Genomic DNA, 18516 nt, shown 5'->3' on the forward strand with positions numbered 1-18516 from the left:
TCTACAACTTCTTTAAATTTAACACCACAGTGTTGTGGCTGTTCAGGTGTATTTTTGAAGTGGATATGTTAAGTGCAATTTGAAATAAGAAATGTAAAATGTGATAATACATTTTTGTGTTTATTTGATTCCTATTCAAGAGACTTTGATAAGAATGACTATATATAGGCGGCTACAGAGTATCTTTATTTCCATTTTTAGTTCTTGGTGTGCCTCGGGATTTTTTCAATTAAAACGGTGTACCTTGACTCAAAAATGGTTGAAAAACACTGCCCTAAAACACCTAAACGAATATGTGAATAATTTAATCTCGGTACAAATCAAGCTGTTCTAAGACCTCAAATGTGTTTTTATAAAACATAGCCAAAAACATGCCAACTCTGGGGGGAGGTGCAGCTGCTGTTTTGTTGAGTGCTTCATAAATGTGGCCTTAAAGGGCCAGTACCATGTAAAATGTACTTTTGTTTTTAGCTTTTCATCATGTTACAATGTTACTCCCTCATCAAAAACGTACCTGGAGTGTTGCTTTGATTCTTTTATGCATGTTTGAGAAATCCTTTAATCTCCCGTGGCAACCATTCAGCTGTGCAAAACGCGTGGGTGGATGTAGCTCCACCTTTAAGGCGTAGCTCCTACTGAGTTGCAGGTCCAACCCACTCAGCTTCTGCCTCACAGAACAACCCTTCCCTTTCGACTTTCCACTCAGGTCCCGCAGACTAGCTTGCAGCAATTAGCAAAGAGTTGGTGGAACTGTGGATCTGCTGAGCCCATTAAGGAGCTACTTCTTAATGAAATGATGAGAAAGACAGGGGTTAATAGAGGAGCCATGCCGATGACTTCGATATGGCGGAGTTTCAGAAGGAGCAAGAGTTCCTTAAAGAGACAGAGGCCCAATTACCGAATGTGATGGAAATCTGTTTTTCAAAATAAAAAATAAATATATTTTAAAAAAAGACAGAGGCCCAATTTCAAGAAGTCAAAGTACTATTTCTTTCAAGCCATGTTTGATATTTATATGGAATTTTTTAACAACTGAAGCACTGTGTGCCTGGAAAACTCAACGCTGCCCTTTTAATGAAATGATGACAAGATGCACTAGCTTTCTTTCACCAGTAGAAAAACTCTTGAACACATGGACACATTTGGAAAACGTTTTCTTGTGCCCTTTGGCCTGCATGCATAATTTCTTATGTTGTGTATGATCAACACTCATCCTGAACTCACTGTCCACTGATGCAACTAGGTGGTGGCAGCGTCATGCTGTGTGGGGATGTTTTACTTCAGCAGAAACTAAACAGTTGATCCAAACGTGATGACATTTAGGTAAATGCAGATAAATCCTGGAAGGAAACCTTTCTAGAGACTGCCAAAGACTTGACACTGTGGCCGGAATTGACCTTGACCCTAAACTTAAAGCAACGATTAAATTGTTTAGATCGAAGAGTATCGATGTGTTGTTTATTCAAGGCCGCGATATAAATCCAGTTCAAAAAACATATTCACACTTTTCATCAAATCGGACTGAGCTTGTGCCATTTCTCAAAGAAGGACGGACCAAAGTTTTAGTGGACAAACATGAAAAACATGTATTTCTAACTGCCCTGTCACAATTAAATATGGCTACGTGTTTGGTTTGTCACAACATCCCGGTAAAACACACTGAAGTTGGTGGTTGTAATGTGACAAAATGTGAAAAAGTCTTAAATTTGTGTGGATGCTTTTTAAATTTTTTTGGACCTATTTTCTAATGGACTTTTCTTCCTTTGTGTGTCCCTCACTTTTAGGCCCTCCTCACCACTCTTGGTCATCTTTCACTCTGAGCTGTCCTGCTTCCCCAGGTACCCTTCTAATTATCTGCCTTTTTCCAGTTCTCTCATTTATGTTACGACTAACATCAGCTTACTTATCTCGGCTCCTTTTGATACTACATTTATATTTATTGGAACGCACAAGTCGTCTTTACCAACACCTTGTCCACCCGGGCTAATGACGCCGTTTCAACCTTGTAAACACTTTGCTGGCTACGTTCCGACTGGTAACTTTATCTCGTGTCTTTGTCCCTTCCAGTAAAGGGGAGTGGCAATAAAAGCACGTCCATAGACATTTCCCGCGCCAACAGCCTAACCGATGACCTAGATGACATGAGTGAGGATATTCCCTTGCCGGTGGTCACCAACAAGAACCAGTAAGCCTCCAAAATTCACCTCCTTCCCTAAAGCATCACCCTCCGCTGACCTCCATTATCTGATTCATTTTAGTCTGATTTCCCTCCTGGTCGTAGTGCCTGGAGTTCCTTTGTCAGAGCGGAGAGCCACTTTAGCTGCTTTCTAAATGAAGCTGTTTTGTTGAAGTCTCTTGAGGGTTAAAGAGACTCTCGAGGGGCCAAGGCCATATCAGGTACAGAGGGCTGTGAAGGGGATTATCCTTCCATTCTTGAGGGAAACGGTGAATGGGTTGTAGAACATGTTAAGGTACAGATGGCTTGTCATCACATGCCCTCACTGAACTCATTGTTGTTTGCTGTGTGAATGCAGAATGAATGCTGATGCTCTTCCTCCCTCCCTCCCACTGACCTGGTCATTCAAATGGGTTTCACTTAGGTGAACCTCTGCGCACTTAGATGTGGTTTGCTTCCTGTGTCGTCGCATGATGACTACTTTGGTGACTACTTTGGTGACTAAGTCTCAGTCATTCTTAATCATCCATCTTTTCAGAGGTTTTGACACCGATACTTCAACATTGTGGATGGATGGATGGATGGATGGATGGATGGATGGATGGATGGATGGATGGATGGATGGATGGAAAGGAAATGTGACAAGAAATGCTCCGTTGTCCTTAAAGATCCATTGAAAAAATTTTAAATTATACAGTGTTTAGTGTCATATATTAGCAAAAAGCATGATTAGTGTGATTAGTCTGCGCAGCTAGCTATCAGACATTTTGTTTATAACCAACCAAACCCTGATCAGGTGTTGGCAGATAGGAAACGTTCAATGGCAGATCTCTGGTTTGTGTGGTGTGTAGGAAAAGACAGAAACTGTCGTATGAAAATAGCGAAAGGAAGAATGGACCAGGTCAAACACAAATCAGCCGATTTGTCACATTTGTAGTAGAGAAAAGTTGCATGCAGGTGTTTTTCATCCAAAATATTTTTGCATGCAACTACGCAGTCACTGTTTTCTCAAGAAATAATACAACGCTGCAGACCGAGCATACAAAAATTGAGCATTTTTTTCAAATATAAAGACAAATGTAAATGTTTAATTTACATTTGTAAATGTATATATTTTCTAAATTATATATTAGACCAACTAAACTATAAATATGCTTTCACTCTGTTGCACAAGCAGTGTGATTTATAGACAATTGTTTCCAAAGAACAAATTTTTTCAAGTGCTATTTTTATCCAATGTTTGATAAATCTGACTGTATGCGTATAATATATTGTATCTAATTGTTAGGACAGCTTTTAAAATTTTCTTGAACAGGTGTGAAATTCACTCTGAGACCTTTCCTGTCCCCTGATTTGGACTCTCATGGCCCCGAAAGAAGCTTTTTTTTTTTTTAGCAGTCTTTGTTTGCACAAGCTCTTTAAATATGTTAAGTTTTTAATTTTCTTTTTAAAATATTTGTTGAAACTGACGCTGTGTTGTGACAGTATGGCATGAGACAGGTAATCTGAAAAAATCAAGCTCTCCCAGTGCTCCCAGTTCTAACTAGAGATAACCAATCAGAGCCAGGGGGCGTGTCTTAGCGTCGTCAATCACCCTCTGTGTGGTGCTGCTCACCCCCCTCTCTTGCTCTCTGCTGCACTGCAGCTAGCAGAGCCTGCTGTGAATGCTGTTCTGAAATTTAAAAAATATCTAAACTTTTCTTTTCTTTTTTTTTCTTTTTTTTTTTTTTACAGTAAAAGCAGACAGAAACGATTAAGTGGCTTATTGTGCAACCTAAAACTAGTTTGGTTGAAGAAAGGAGAACAAATGCAGATAAAAAGAGAGCTGTGGAAAATTAGAGACCTCGTGAAACATTTAAACTTTAAAGGATTAGACATTTAACTACGACACATTTCTGATTTATGTTTTGTCAAATGTCTAAATTGCTTTATTATTTTTAAGATTACAATTTTTGAAAAAAAAGCTCACTTTTATTGTTTGTTGTTGTATTTCTGATGCCATTTGTTCATCCTGGGGGCCATTTGTACTGCAACATAACTACAGGATAAACCTTTCGTTCAACCATGTAACCACTACATCGGCAGAGAACCAATCAAATTGCCTTTTATTACTGTTTGTGAATGCTGATTTCTGCATTTACGTTGGTTGTTTAGTATTATTTGCTCTCAAGCTCCAAACCCTCTGACGACCTTTTGAACCTACATTCAAACGTGTGACTCATTCTTTATCACTTTAACTGCTTTGTAATTCAGTTTTCACTAATCCTTCAGGACTAATAAAAATGACAGTGACATACCGATTAACATCCTCTGCGTCAGTCGCTAGTGCCCCATACATTCTAACAAAATGTCTACTTTACATGGTAAAGAGACTGAAACCAAACCCTTAACCAAACTAATAAAATAACTAATAAAACCAAGCATAATGTAGAGCAGTCATCAGTGGGAAGATGCCTTTTCTCTGTCTTGCAGTCGATTGACGTGCCCCTCCATGGCATTGGTTCAGGACTCTTTATCCACACATCAGTTAAATTCTTCAAGGTACTGTACCGGGCTTTACCAACACTGGCTGTCTCTTGTCCTTTTCTTGTTCTTCTCCTAGTAGCAAAACGTGCATATTGAATCTTGCATATTGAAATGTCTGTGAATCATTCAGATGGTCTGACGAAGCCCGTTTTGCGTTGGGTATAGGCACTGTGATGGTTCAGGCGACATTCTGCAGTGAAGCTTTGAGTCCTGCCATCTACAGGGATACTTACCACTTACTTTAGTGTCGCTGGAAAGCATTTAGACCCTTTTGAGGAAACTTGTCCTCCACAGTGAAGCATTTGTAGGGTGTGCCGGACAAACCAGTCCCTTACCAGAACCGCCACCTCGTTAGCGTAAACGAGCTGCTGCTAACATCCTGATGTCGGATAGCACAGCACACCTACATGGCTCAACATGTCATAACTGTACCTTCTAGATTACAAAAATTGCACTGTCACTATGATCATAAGGATAGTTTATTCTGCTGTGCTACGTTTGGTATTATTGTCAATCTCTCTTAACATGTATTCTGTAGCTGCTTGCACAGCTCATGTGGGTGTGTTGGTCTCACTTCTGTTTATGTAAAACAAATCATAAGCAAGATGAAGAAAGGTTTACGATCCGCTTGTTAAAGGTGTGGCCATTTTGAAAGGGAATGTTTAACTGCTGCTCCTTACTCCTTTAAACGTAATTATATCCCAGGGGCACRTGTACGGTTTTGAGTTTGGGCGTTGAAGAGATTTTCATGAACTTGTTCCAGTATGAAGACTTGACTCTTCTGATGTCGTTTGGCTTTTATTAGGAAAAATATCTAGATTCCTACGGCTAAAAAGACGGGCAACGTATATTTGTATGCTTTGCAGGGCTATTGTGCCCCCAAACTCCAAAGCCTGTGATTTAGGCTTGGCTGGGCACTCCCATAACAGCTGGTTTGTTTTGCCCTCGGTGTCACGCCACTAAGGACAGGCGCTGTTATTTGGCATCCTTATCTGGATCTCTGCAGACAGCTCCCGGATCCACCCATGCTGCCCGAGGCTCCTTGCATGCACACACTCCATATCGCTTTTCTGTTAGTTTACATTAAAAAAAATGTCCCAGGGTTTCATCCACACCTTCCATCTGCGATGTAAATTTGACGCAAGTCGATGCCATTCTGTGTTTATGTTTCTGCGTGTTCAGAACAGACTCTGGACTGCACCGCTGGCATCTCTGTCACTTTAATTTGTCCATGACGGCACACAAGCCGGAACATTCCTCTGTTTGTTTGGCTTCGCTGAAGAAGCCGCCCCCCCCCATCCCCCCGACCCCAATCCTCCATGTAAAAAAAAAAAAAAAAGAAGAAACTTTCATGTGTGTGCGTTAGCCCACAAGCAAGAGAAGCATCCATACAGCTGGCTGTGATGTCTCTGGGCTTCTGAGGAAGTGGGGCTGAGCAGCGTCCACACGCAAACTTTGATTTCACTCCCCCCCCTCAACCCAAAACACACACATAAGTATGCTTATCTTCCCCTGAGAAAATAAGTCTCCATTACTTACCTCCTCGTTTGTTTTGAATCATCTTGCTTAGATTTATTGAATTTTATAAAATATGTGAATTAAAAAAAACACACACACAGAGACGCATAACAAAAACACAGAGTACACAGTTGTCAACATAGTGCTTCCCTTTTTTTTTTTTTCATTATAAACACTTCCTTCGCCGTTTGTTTACCTACTCCTGCGCAAATGAGGGTTGATCTTGGTCCGGTTCAGACAAGCACTGGTTTCCCCTGATTGTGTGCATACATACATCAGAGTGTGTGAGAACTAAGTGGTTTGGCGTTTTGTTTGGTTCGGTGCAGCGTGTGTATGCTTATACAGAACTTTGACGATGTCAATTTTTAAGATTTAGAGGTTTATTGACATCAACATTCTTGGAGTGTGAGTAAATATTTCCAACACACATCTCTGGCCGTAAACAGAGGAAGGCCTTGTTTAGCTGATTGCAGTGTTTGTGTTCTTTGCTCCTACTTTATTCCGTTTTTTTTTTTTTTTGTCTCTTGCTGTTTTACTCTCTGCTTCTTAGATTCTGTTGTTGTCTATTTAAAATAAAATAAAAAATGCAGCACCCCATTTTTTTTTGTTAAAATAAAGTCTTTAGCCAACTTTTATTTTGAAGTACGATTGGAATTGACTCTTAAGTTGCTATTTCTGTTGCTAACACAAAATGCTGGGTTGTTTAAACCCCAACCTCCTTAAAACCATCTGTGTGGCAAAAACATCGACAGACAGGATGTGAATGATTGGTAAACGATACAGTCAAATGCTAACCGCTAATGGTTAGCATTTCATAGGATGCTAACAACTGGTTTGGAGCATTTCATTGCTCCAAATTCAAATTGTCATCTGCTTTGTTGCTTCCTCTTCCAGCTAAAATAAAAATGCACAGTTTTCTTTATGAGTTTGGGCTGCATTTGATTTTATGTAGTTCAAAGTCTACAATGGTTATTGTTACGAAATGAATACAATTTTTTTCTGGAAAAAAAATTTATTCATTTGGAAAAAATGTGGTATTGCATTTGTTTCCAAGTCAAATTTGGATTATGGAAATTGCATCAAAACCATTTTTACCATGTTCACGTTTCAAATTGACAGACCGGGAAAATTAGCTTATTGACATTTTCACTGACCAGGCTAACTATTATACCTCTTACAAGCTAACATTAAGAACATCCAATTTTTTTGTATGTTAAAAAAATTGCGGCAACCTGTTTACTAAAAGAGACTGGAATGGTTGTAAATGTGAATTTATTAAGATACACAAAGTGAAAATTAACATTTTATTATTTTTATTCCTAATTTCTAAAGATCTTTTGATCTTTGTGAAACAAAGTCGAAAGATTCAACTCCTGAACACGACTGAAATGCATAATTATTCTGGATCTTTGAACCAATCAAGCTTTGCAAACAGATAAAAACTTTAGTTTTTTTACTTTCTTTTGTGACGAATTGAAAAGCTCCACGCCACGCAGCAGTACTTCTTTAAAATGTGCATCGGGATGGTGTTATTGGAAAACTCTCGCAACAATGAAAACCACCGATTTGTGGTTTTGAGTACAGAAAACACAACAGTCATAAAATATATTTAAAAAATATATATTTCTAATCGGAGCAACTGTAGAATTTGATGCATATTTGCTGCGACATTCAGATATGTGAAAAACTACGTCACCTCAGTAAACATTTAGAAACTAATGTTCTCATACCAGTGTCTAATCTTTTTTTTTTTTATTATTCATCTCATGGTAGTTTTTGTGAAGCAAATCTCAGCTTAATCAAAAGTGCTGTTAAAATCCTGTCTTTTGAACCGTCCAGTACCTTGTATCATTACACCCCTGCCGTCCAAACCCTCCTCTCCTGCTTAATTACAGTGTCTTGCTGCAGCAGGTCAGTGACGGGTGTCGTCTTGTGACCCGAGGCGGTCGCCCCCTTTGTCTCCTGCTGGGTGTGGTCAGCCTCTTCGGCCCTTTGCTTCGTTTCGTGTCCTCATAAAAACCAGCATGTTCCACCTGCGGGCTCCTCTCTTAATTAGCTCCCCTTCTCTCAGGCTGGCAGGGCACAAACAAAGAAAAGCCATCGCTGCGCCGCGGGAGTCTTTCCAGGCGGACACACATGTCATCATGGCCGCTCTCCTTTGAGACGGAGGCTCTCCACTGAACAACTGGCATCCTTTGTCGAAAACTTTGAGCAAATTGACTTTGTGTTTGTGGCGGGATGCTTGTTCTTGTACGCTGCAATCGAACGCTAACGGCACGGACAGATTTTAACAGCAGCATTCGGTCGAAGGAAGCAGCTGTAATTGTTTTTTTTTTTCGTAAACCATGAATGTTCACATTGATGGATGATTTTGAAAGAACTTACCCCGAGTCTAACCTCTTCCTCCTCCCTCCTCGCCCATTTTCATCCCAACTTTATACTCCAGAACTTCAAGTAGTATATGTCATGTCGTTGCTAAATATTTAGTAATCTACTCTTTGGTATTTTTGTATTAATACCTACGTAAATCTATTTGATAAAAACAAAGGTTTTCGGGCATGCAGCAACAACAAAAAAAAAAAATGGAGGTTCGGACATGAAGAGGTAGAATTGTTCAAGAAAATTAACTTTTCTACCCTCGCTCATGTAGCTTACCATAAACGGCATGAGTCTGCTCTGTTTTGATTCGTCAAGCCAACCAATTTTCATGCCACTATCTGCTGTATTTCTGCACAAGATTTATGATGCAGATTGCGCTAAATACATGCAGATGCAAACACGCCCATCAGCTCCAAACACATGGGAGCAATTTGCACCTACTTTTGTGACAGATTGCAGCTGTCTACTCTTCAGCCACAAACGCAGCAGGTGCAAACGTGATCAAAGACGTGAAGGAAGAAAAAAAAAGAAAGAAAAGCTCCTAACAGACAGCGCAAGGTCCTGACAGGATCCAAGTCCCGACTGCGTCAAAGAGGCATCGCAGGTTTTAAATCAAGACTGTGTTAAAGCGCCGCTGTAGGTCACTTTCATTTGAAGGTTAAAAAGCATGGATTGAATTCCAAAATGTTTCAGATTGACAAATTATCACAGGCTTTGCAACTAGGCTTTGCAGATTCGTACGTGCCGTACGAATCTGCGAAATGTTCCCAGAATAAGAAGAAGAAGAAAAAAAAAAAAGAACATTTGCATGTGATTATATCCTTGTTGTTTTCACTAAATGAATGTAGCTGGGCTTCTTTGTGTTCAATCATTTAATCTTCCTCAGATGATCGCATATTGAGCACATAAATGGGAAAAGTACATGTAGGTCTGACAAAAATGAAGTATTCATTTTATTTCATTGGGATTTTCTGTGATATGCCAACACACAGAAACAGTGATTTGTTGTGAATTGGGAGGAAAGTGATAAACAAATAAATAAAAAAAAGACCAAAAAATAAAAATCTGAAAATGTATTTTAACTCGGCCCTCTAACTACACCGTCCACTGCGATTTCTGCAAATCGACACTGAGATTTTTACTCATTCTTCTTGTTAAAATTTATTTTTAAAAACCTTTCACATATTCCCAATCGAAGCTAAATCTGGACTTTGACTAGGCTCCGCTGACATGTTGAGAGTTTTTGTGCTGACATACGGTAAAAATCTACACCAGTCTCAGATATTTGATTCCTCTTTAAGGTTTTCTTCCAAACTTGACTAACCCATCTTAGTATTAACTCTTCCCAACTTTCCCATGCTGCACACAAGGGAAAAGAAAAAGAAAAGAAAAGCAAAAAGACGTGATTAACAACAATAAAATGAGAGTGAAGAGTGGCTGATTTCAAACGCTGGATTTTTAATGTTGCACATTTTTAACGCCGAGCATTCTTTTCCCTCCACTTAAGAGTTATGCGCTACTTCGTGTTGGTGTGTCAACATAAAACCCCAATAAAATCCATTAAAGTTTGTGGTTGTAACTAGACAAAATGTGGGAAAAATTAAGGGGATATGAATAATACGCCTGCGAGGCGCTGCAGCCGCCACATTTGCTGCGGCTGCTGCAGCGGCTTTGGTTCGTCTCAGCGGCACTTCTGGCTCCGTCAGCACGAGCAAAGACGAGCCCAAGGTGCGCAGACTAATGGGCTGAAGTGAACCCATCGCACATGCTCGCCGATTTGGTAAGCATCCCGGTGTGCAGTGCTTCAGGCGCCAGTCCAAAGTCAGCATGAATAAGTACTGCTGAACGAGGCCGGCCCGATCGGCGTTCACAGCTGCAGCAAGCGAAAAATAGACCAACAAGAGCCGGATTCATAACCCCACAGTTTTTGGTGGGATCCGACGTCGATTTGGCGCAGAAGGTCGATTATTTTGCTCCGATTGTAACAAACAGAGCTCATGTGTGAGTGTGGGAGCGCTCCTTCGAAATACACGGTAACGTCTTCGTCCCTGGCATCTGTTTTGATGAACCCTCCATAAAGACTTGCACCACCACAAAGGCAAATAAAAACAGAGATAATAGGGGAGCAAAAATAACTCAGGAAATTGCTGTTTTCGCAACATGAATCATGGAGTCTCTCGGTGACATCATCCCTGCTCTTGTTCTCTGCCCGGGGCAGAGACGGATTTAGGAAAAGAAGAAAAAAACAAAAAGTCTCTGGGTTGATTACTGGAGTGCTGTTAACAATTATTCACTTGCAGAACTAATGTAATGACAATTAGTGTTTTTCTTAGCTGCCTTCATAATTTATTATTCCTTCTACTGTGCTGCTGGCTCATTTTAATTTTAATCATGTTTGCCTTAATGGGCTGCAGCTCTGTGACGCTGAGGTTAAATAGTCATTTAAAGTAATTACCCAGTAGAATTAGAGAAAATTAAACTATTAGGGCTCCTGTGAATGGAAGTCGAGTCGTGGTATAGCTCGGGGAAATTTTTGTCCATTTGCAACCGTGTGTATTGATAAATTCATGACCACCAGTAGATGACTCCCGAACGACCTTCATTAAATCAGATTACTTTCTAAATAACAATCCATCAAATTATTACACAGATGTTGCTTTCGATGTTTTAGCATTTGTTTTTTTTTTGTTCATAAAATAATTCCTAAGTCCTATCCTATTGGAAATATTTTATTATTTCTGTTTTTTTATGTTTCTATTAGTCCATGTTCTTTTCCTGTCTCTCACTTTGCTACAAAAGAGAAAACCGGATTAAATTAAGCATCTTGATCACAATGTACTATTTTACTTGAATTACACGCATCCTCTGGAAAAGCGGCAAGCAAAAAGATTCTTTCATGGGAAGTTAAAGTAAAAAATAATTCAATACCACACATATCCCACATTACTAAAACAACAAAAAAAAAAGGTTATTGCCCTGTAAAGAAACATTAAAAAGTTTAGAAATTAGAAGGAATCTTGCAAATCCAGACTTCAGAAATAACTCAAACAGGACCAGTGGGCCGAAACATCTGGAAAAGCAACACGTTATTCCTCGATTTAAAGGTCAGGTGAAAAAATAAAATGGGACTGGAAAGGGTTAAATCACATCCCTGGAGGTCAAAGACAAAACCAGACAAAAGTCTACGACCCTGCAGGCGTCGCTTACCTCAGTTAGTCAGTGATCATGACGCCTCACACTTCCCAAAAAAACATTTTGATGACTTTTGGAAAAGTTTGCGGACTCTTTAGACCAAAATTAACTTCGTTTAAAAATTTGTGTTACATCACATATGTCATAAAATTAACACACTATTTAAGAAAAACACCTTACGTTAAGAGAAACATGGTGGTGGCGGTGCGATGATGGTCTTGGGTCTGGTCGATTTGCTGTATTTGCTGTATTTGCTGTATTTGGAGCCATGAATTTATTTTTCTTGCTACCAGAAAATTCTGATGTCCATGACAGAATGACTGAACAATTTTAATGAAGGTTCTGGTCTAGTGAAAGCATAGCAACATGATTCAGAGGAGATGTCACGGCATAACCTCACCTTTCCACGATGGAAAACCTTCTCCTGTGGTTGAATTGAAACGGTTCTGCCAAGCACAGTGGGCCGAAGTCCGTTTTTTAAAGTAACTTCTCGCAATTTAGCTAAATTTCTCTTTTAGTTTCCATTAAAGTTCTCACACACGTTGACCTCTGACACGTCTGAACCTGCCTGCTCGTTACGGCTTTATCTTCAATCAGACGAAGCTTAACCTGTGACTCCAGGTGGTGCGTGCCAAGGATGGATTATTCCTGCAATCGGTGGATTATTTTCTGTCGGTTATCAGCAGATGAGGAATCGAGAGAAATATGGCTGAAGAGTCTAAATTTAGAGTGACCACTGGAAGCCCTTAAGGTGCGCTCGTTTTACTCCTAAACTGAATATAAAGAAAGTCCTCTCAAAACTCACCTCAATTTCTTGAGGCCATCCAAACTGTCTTTGAAACAGAAATGGACTAGCATAGCATTGTTATCTTATTTAAGGTGTAAAAGTCTAAATTTTTACCCATATCTGATCTCCAAATGTATTGTTGTGATGTATGTAATTCTTTGATAATTCTTCAGAATCTCAGCAGCTGCATTTCCATTACAAATATGCACAAAATGTTGTCGATATTCCGCTAAAACACTAAATAAGAAACGCAATTAAGTTTGCTCTTGTGAATAGTGATTAGAAAACAAGCCGCGTCGTCATCGTCCTGCAACTTCCTGTCGTCGTCTTTGTCTTTTCTGCCAGTAGTAGGAAACTCTTGTATTCTATTGGCAGAGAGGTTGCCAGGCGACGGTACTTCTCTGTTCCAACCACGAGCAGAAAACGATTCGGAAGAGAGCAGTGATTTGATCCGAGCAGAGACGAGTTTTGAGCGAGAGGTGAAAGGTTTGAGAGAGCACAGTGAATATTTGAAAGAGAGCAGAAGTTTTGAGTACAAGCATCACAAGTTTTGAGAAGAAAGACACAAAGTCCTGTTTTCAAACTGAAAATGTCAGCACAAGTATTAAACGTTTTGAGAAGAAAGGCATGACATCTTGCCTTGAAGATAATAATGATGTTTTATTATGTGTATTTTGATGTCGCTTGTTGTAAACGGCCCTTAAAGTCATCGTGAGTCTTTGTATTTGACACAGCAGACTTCTCTGTGTTCCTTTCTTTAATCCTGGCAGATCTGTTTTTAAATACTGCAAAATTAAAAGGGCTCAACCGAATCCTCTGACTTGCTATAGATGCTGCTCTATTACAGCGGTGCTGCGCTCTCGGCTTCCATTGGAAGCACCTGTATAAATATCCTCCATCGTTTTGCCTCCCCCTCCTCCCCGATCTCCTGTACGCGGCTCAGTTTCTTCTTCTCCTCTCCTGTTAATGAAAGCAGTAATCCGGCACCTGAGCAGCCTGTTTGCACAACCGATTCTTTCGCCTTTCATGGCCCTCCCGGCCCGACCGTGTGTGTTTTTTATTTTGGGCCGGACTCCCCACAGATCTGAGGCTCGCAGGTTCCCTCCCGCCATTTGATGTGGTTTTCGTTCGAGGGGTTTGTTCAGGTGTGGCAGTTTTTTTTTGTTTTGTTTTTGAGGTGCGGCGCTCGCAGACGCCTGGGCCTCTTGACGCGCTGCGTCCAGGTGCCGGAGCTCCGTCAGGGAGCCCACTGTTCCGGAGCGTGGCGAGAATAGAGGGCTTATTGATGAAGCTCGTCTGCCGGTGCTCTGTGGTTTCTGCTCTCTTGCGAGCAGAAGCAGGGAGGTACGGCGGAGCAGGGCGTCGACCTGCTGCACGGGAGGAGGGGTTGGCGAAAAGGGGAGCTGTGACATCCGGTCCCACCAAAGAGGAACTTATATCATGATATGTGTTTTTATGTGTGTGTGTGTGTGTCTTCCTTACTCTGAGCCCACCCTGGGTAAGTGGCTGCCCCACCTGTGTAAATGAGCCCCATTTTACGTCTGAAAGCAGATCCTGCAGCAGCTTAAATACTCCACCTCACTTCCTTTTGAGAATATATCCACTCGTGTTTGGGTGACATGTTTAAGTATGTTCGTCAGTGTTCGCATCGGAAAAATACATTTTTGTTCGTATTGTGGTCGGAAGGACAATCTGTCAACAAGACAACTAGTAGTTTGGCACTCCACAAAGATGAAAGCCACTGGAAAAACAAAAAATAATATTAGGAAAAGATTTTCTGGTCAGACGAGATCAAAACCGAATTTTCTGGCTTGCTTGCAAAACGTGTGACACATGGCGGTGGTGGTGGAATCATGCTGTGGGAATGTTTTTGGTTTTTAGCAGCGACAGAGAAGCTCATCAGGGCCGATGGGGAAGATGCATGCGAGGTGAAACTTGGGAAAAACATCCTGTTAGAGGCTGAAAAAGACTTTAAACAGGAACTGAGATTCAAGTTTGAACAGGAAATCAACCCTAAGCATTCAGAGCAGCAGTGGAATAGTTCAGATCAAAGCGTCTTCGTGAATGGTCCAGTCAAAGCACAGAACTAAAGCCGAGCGAGAAACTGTGGCAGCACTTTAAAACCGATGTTCCCAGACACACTCTGTCCATTCTGACTGAGCTTCAGCTTTTTTTGCTAAGAAGAATGAGGAAAAAAAATCAGTTTATCTATTAGGGGTGGGAATATTTTTTACGATAACATTTAACACTTAAAATGTTTTAAATATTATTCCATGMTTAGATGTTGTTACTCTCTCCCTGAATCTTTCGTTTTGCGAGGTGCTCACACAGTAAGAACACCACACCTCCTCTGCTGTCAACAACTTTGCAGTTTCAATCCGGAGGTTTTTAGTCATTAGTCTTTGCCGATATTATGTGAATAGCAAAAAAAACAATGTTCAGGACTCCTCACAGCATCTAATAAACATTTCTTAAAAGTACTATCTGTTCTTTGCAAATACAAAGAACAAATAGTGGAAGCAGACTAGTCGAAGCAAAATATCAACATTGCCGTCCGAGTTCATTTCCGGAGAAAACACGTTGACAAGCCTCTGAGCGATRATCACCCAGCACAGCTCTTTACCGGAGGGTGAGGCGCTCCTGGGCTCAGCCGTAGCTCGGCGCCATCTACAGCCTTTCCCGAAATGCTCAATCTTCATCTTGTGAACATTGCGCCCAGTGAGGCTCACGTCGAGCTCGGCCTTCCCCGGCAGTCGGTGAGAAACTAACCGGGTCCAAATGTTTGCGTTCAACGTAGACCTGCTGAATCCCTCTCTCGCTTTTATTTTTCTACTTCGCTCTGCTTTACGGTGCTTTGAGCACATTTCAGTACCAGCTGCACAGTGACAAAAGAACGCCCAACGTAGTTACAAAACGGAGGCCGACAAACGTCAGATTTGTTTTATTTTTTGAAGTTTGAATCGTGGGAGATGATTCAGTATGTCGCATATACTTTTTATAAAAAGCTGGTAGAAACGTTGAGCTGTTGGCTGTACGAATTTTCATATTTTGAAGCTTGTGTATCCTTTTTCCACCGTCTTTGAACTGGAGTTTTGTGGTTCTAACGTGACAAATTGTGGAACATCAGCATCTCTGCAAGGCACTGTACTCGGAACCACAACACGCTACTGGTATTTTGCACCTATTGGGTCTTTCTACAGACGCAATGGGTGTTTTCTATTCAAAATATGTCTAAATGCGTATTTTGTTTTTGGTCTGTGCTGAAAGGTTCCTTTTAAACCAATTTCTGAACTTGCATTTTCCAGTAAACATCACCAATTAAAAGAAGCTACTGTACCTCACCACATATATGGGCAGACCTCAGCAGGCTTTTCTCAGAATCAGTTTTTTTTTTTACTTCCTTCCTTGCAAGAGACTGAATGAGATTTCTCTGAAAGACAGTTCCTATTTTCAATTGAAAGTCAATCCCTCAAGAGTTTTTCTTTATCTCACTGACCACTGTGGAAAAAAAAAAGAAAGAAAAAAACACCACATCAGCGCCCTGCTTGCTCTGACGTCTCGTATCGCTGCGGCGTCACCGGGCCCCGTCGCACTTTGCTCGTCTTACAGCCGACAGCCGCCGCTTCCCCACACATCTGCAGCTTCACCGCAGAATTCGCAGGAATTTGACTCGCGTTTTCTTGCTTAGAAAAAAAGGCAACCACAGAAGCGCGCTGTTTCGGCACTGATCTGGAACCTCCAATTGAACTCGTCGCGTCTTATCCGCGCCGAGGTAAAGAGAGAAACGGACTTTTGAGTTTCTCTACTCGACAGAAGCTGAAAGTGCAGCCAGCAGGTTATTTTATCAAAAGAGGAGTCGGCCACTCATTGTTAGTGCGGTTAAAGTGAAATCCAAATATAGCCTGGAGTTCACAACCAACAAGTAGACATGACTAATAACCTACTGAGTCATTCTCCTCAGCTCATATTGGTCTATTTATACTGGATCAGCTCTGTTTCCTGAGCCTTATTATTTTTCATCAAAGCCACTTACAGAAATGAGGAAGAAAGTGTGTGGTAATGTCGGCAGGGCCTTCCAGCCTAAACTACTGAAAACTGGCACGTATGCTGACAGTGCCGCTCCATATCTGTCAGAAAATTCATCCGGTAAACTGCATACGTTTGGCTTTATTTACTCATACTTTCACCTCTGACTCGTTCTTCGATCCAGTGTTGTACTATTCTGATCTGAATGTGTGAACTCATGTGGCTTTTCAGTTTTCCTATTCAGAAGACTTTCTGTTGACCATTTAGTGTTGTTTTTGGGTTAGGGTTAGCAGATAAGCTGATATAAAAAAATGATCAGCAGATGTCAGTCGGTGGAGCGAACTGTTGAAAATGAATCATTCGGCCACACAGAGGTTTTAAAAACAGAGCGGCGTTTCTGGTAATGGTATGACTAGTAATGTTATAGCATTTCAAGCAGAACTGAGGCTGAATGAATGGATTTGTTTGGCTCAGTTTGGAAAAGTACAAAATTAAAGACAATGAATCCATGTAGATTCTGATTAGGTGTAAAGTAGGAGAGTGGAAATATTCACTAAAGGTCATGTTTAAAGGCTTTTAGCTTTGATTGAAAATATCTAACATTTTAAGCTTGACAACAAGAATACTAATGTGGTGTTGCCTATTTTACATCTAGCTAGTTAGTTAATGCCTGGAGTAAACCCAGCTCACTGTTGTTTTCCACATATTTAAAATAAATCTCCATTGTCACAGTAGAAAGAGCAACGAGTCAGAGACGAGACCTTGGACCAAAGGCCAGCAGCAGGACGATGATGCAGGGTGTTCTCAGGTCAGGACTGATTATGACTAGATGAGGGAAAAGACGAGGAAAGGGAAGGCGACGTGCACCAGTTTCAATTTTTTTCTAAGACCATGTAATGGCAAAAATAAAGCTTTAAAAAATTTGCAACTCTGACTGCCACGTTTTGCAGAAGGTGCAGCAAAAATCAGCAATTTTGGGCTGCAGCAATCATAAAACAATATCCTGTGGGGACTGGTACGTGGTGCACTTTAAAAAGAGGAAAACCGGAACATAAATACTGGAAAAAAAACTTATATTAAAAAAAAAAAAATTATAGTAAAGTTTAAGAATTGGAACAAACAAATAACATTCTCTGACCTTCATGGTGAACAGTAATTTTTTCCATTCCGGATTTGAAGGAGCAACCGTTTCTGCAGCAGTAGGATTTTAAGTTGAACTTTGTATGGACTAGACCGATGATCCAGAAAGGAGCTGATAAAACACAGCGGCGTTAAAAACACGAAAAAGCCGAGAGGGTGGCTCAGTAAGTTCATTTCCCTTCATGACCAGCAGGGTGCGGTGTTGCAACATCCCTCCTCTCCACAATCCTACACACACACACGTGCTCGTGCACGCACACACACACACACACGCACACCCACACATACACACACACACACACACATACAGGTACCGTTGCATAAAAATGTCCTTTTCTGCTTCAGATATTTTATTATTCTTTCGGTGTCGATCTAATCAGTTGCTTTTCTTCTGGATTTTCTCTCAGAAAAATAAACCCGGGGAGGTCGGGCTTTGCTGAGATGTTGTTTGGTTTGATGTCAGCAGCGAGACGTGACCTTCACGCCAAGACCAGCTCAAATTCTCCTTTTCTGTCACCAATTACGGCTCAACCTTTTTTTTTTTTTTGAGGCCTGAAAATGAAAACGATTAACCGCACGTTCCTTCATCTGTCAGATCGGTGCGCTTCCTGCCACTCAGCACGTGCGTTGTTCCTCATCAGAGGGAGGTGTTTAAAAAAAAACACTGACTCAACTGATAGCAGGTACTCTGTGTACGTGCATATGTTTTTTTTTGTTTTTTCTACAGCTCCATTAACTTTTTTCGCTTACTGTAGGTCAAGCCCTGCTCCCT

At 40.8% G+C, this 18516-nt stretch overlaps 1 protein-coding gene across 1 annotated transcript in view; it reads left to right on the forward strand.

Annotated features, from left to right (window-relative positions):
• Positions 1 to 13852, forward strand: part of kcnq1.2 (potassium voltage-gated channel, KQT-like subfamily, member 1.2) — a 58672-nt gene extending 44820 nt beyond the window's left edge. The window contains exons 13-16 of the mRNA XM_008432871.2: positions 1785 to 1838; positions 2068 to 2185; positions 4649 to 4717; positions 13756 to 13852. Of these exons, the coding sequence (XP_008431093.1) occupies positions 1785 to 1838; positions 2068 to 2185; positions 4649 to 4717; positions 13756 to 13852 (338 nt within the window). The remainder of the gene's footprint in view (positions 1 to 1784; positions 1839 to 2067; positions 2186 to 4648; positions 4718 to 13755) is intronic.
• Positions 13853 to 18516: the final 4664 nt, after the last annotated feature.

Source organism: Poecilia reticulata, linkage group LG16 (genome assembly GCF_000633615.1).
Source record: "Poecilia reticulata strain Guanapo linkage group LG16, Guppy_female_1.0+MT, whole genome shotgun sequence".
In the NCBI taxonomy this organism is placed as follows: Eukaryota; Metazoa; Chordata; class Actinopteri; order Cyprinodontiformes; family Poeciliidae; genus Poecilia; species Poecilia reticulata.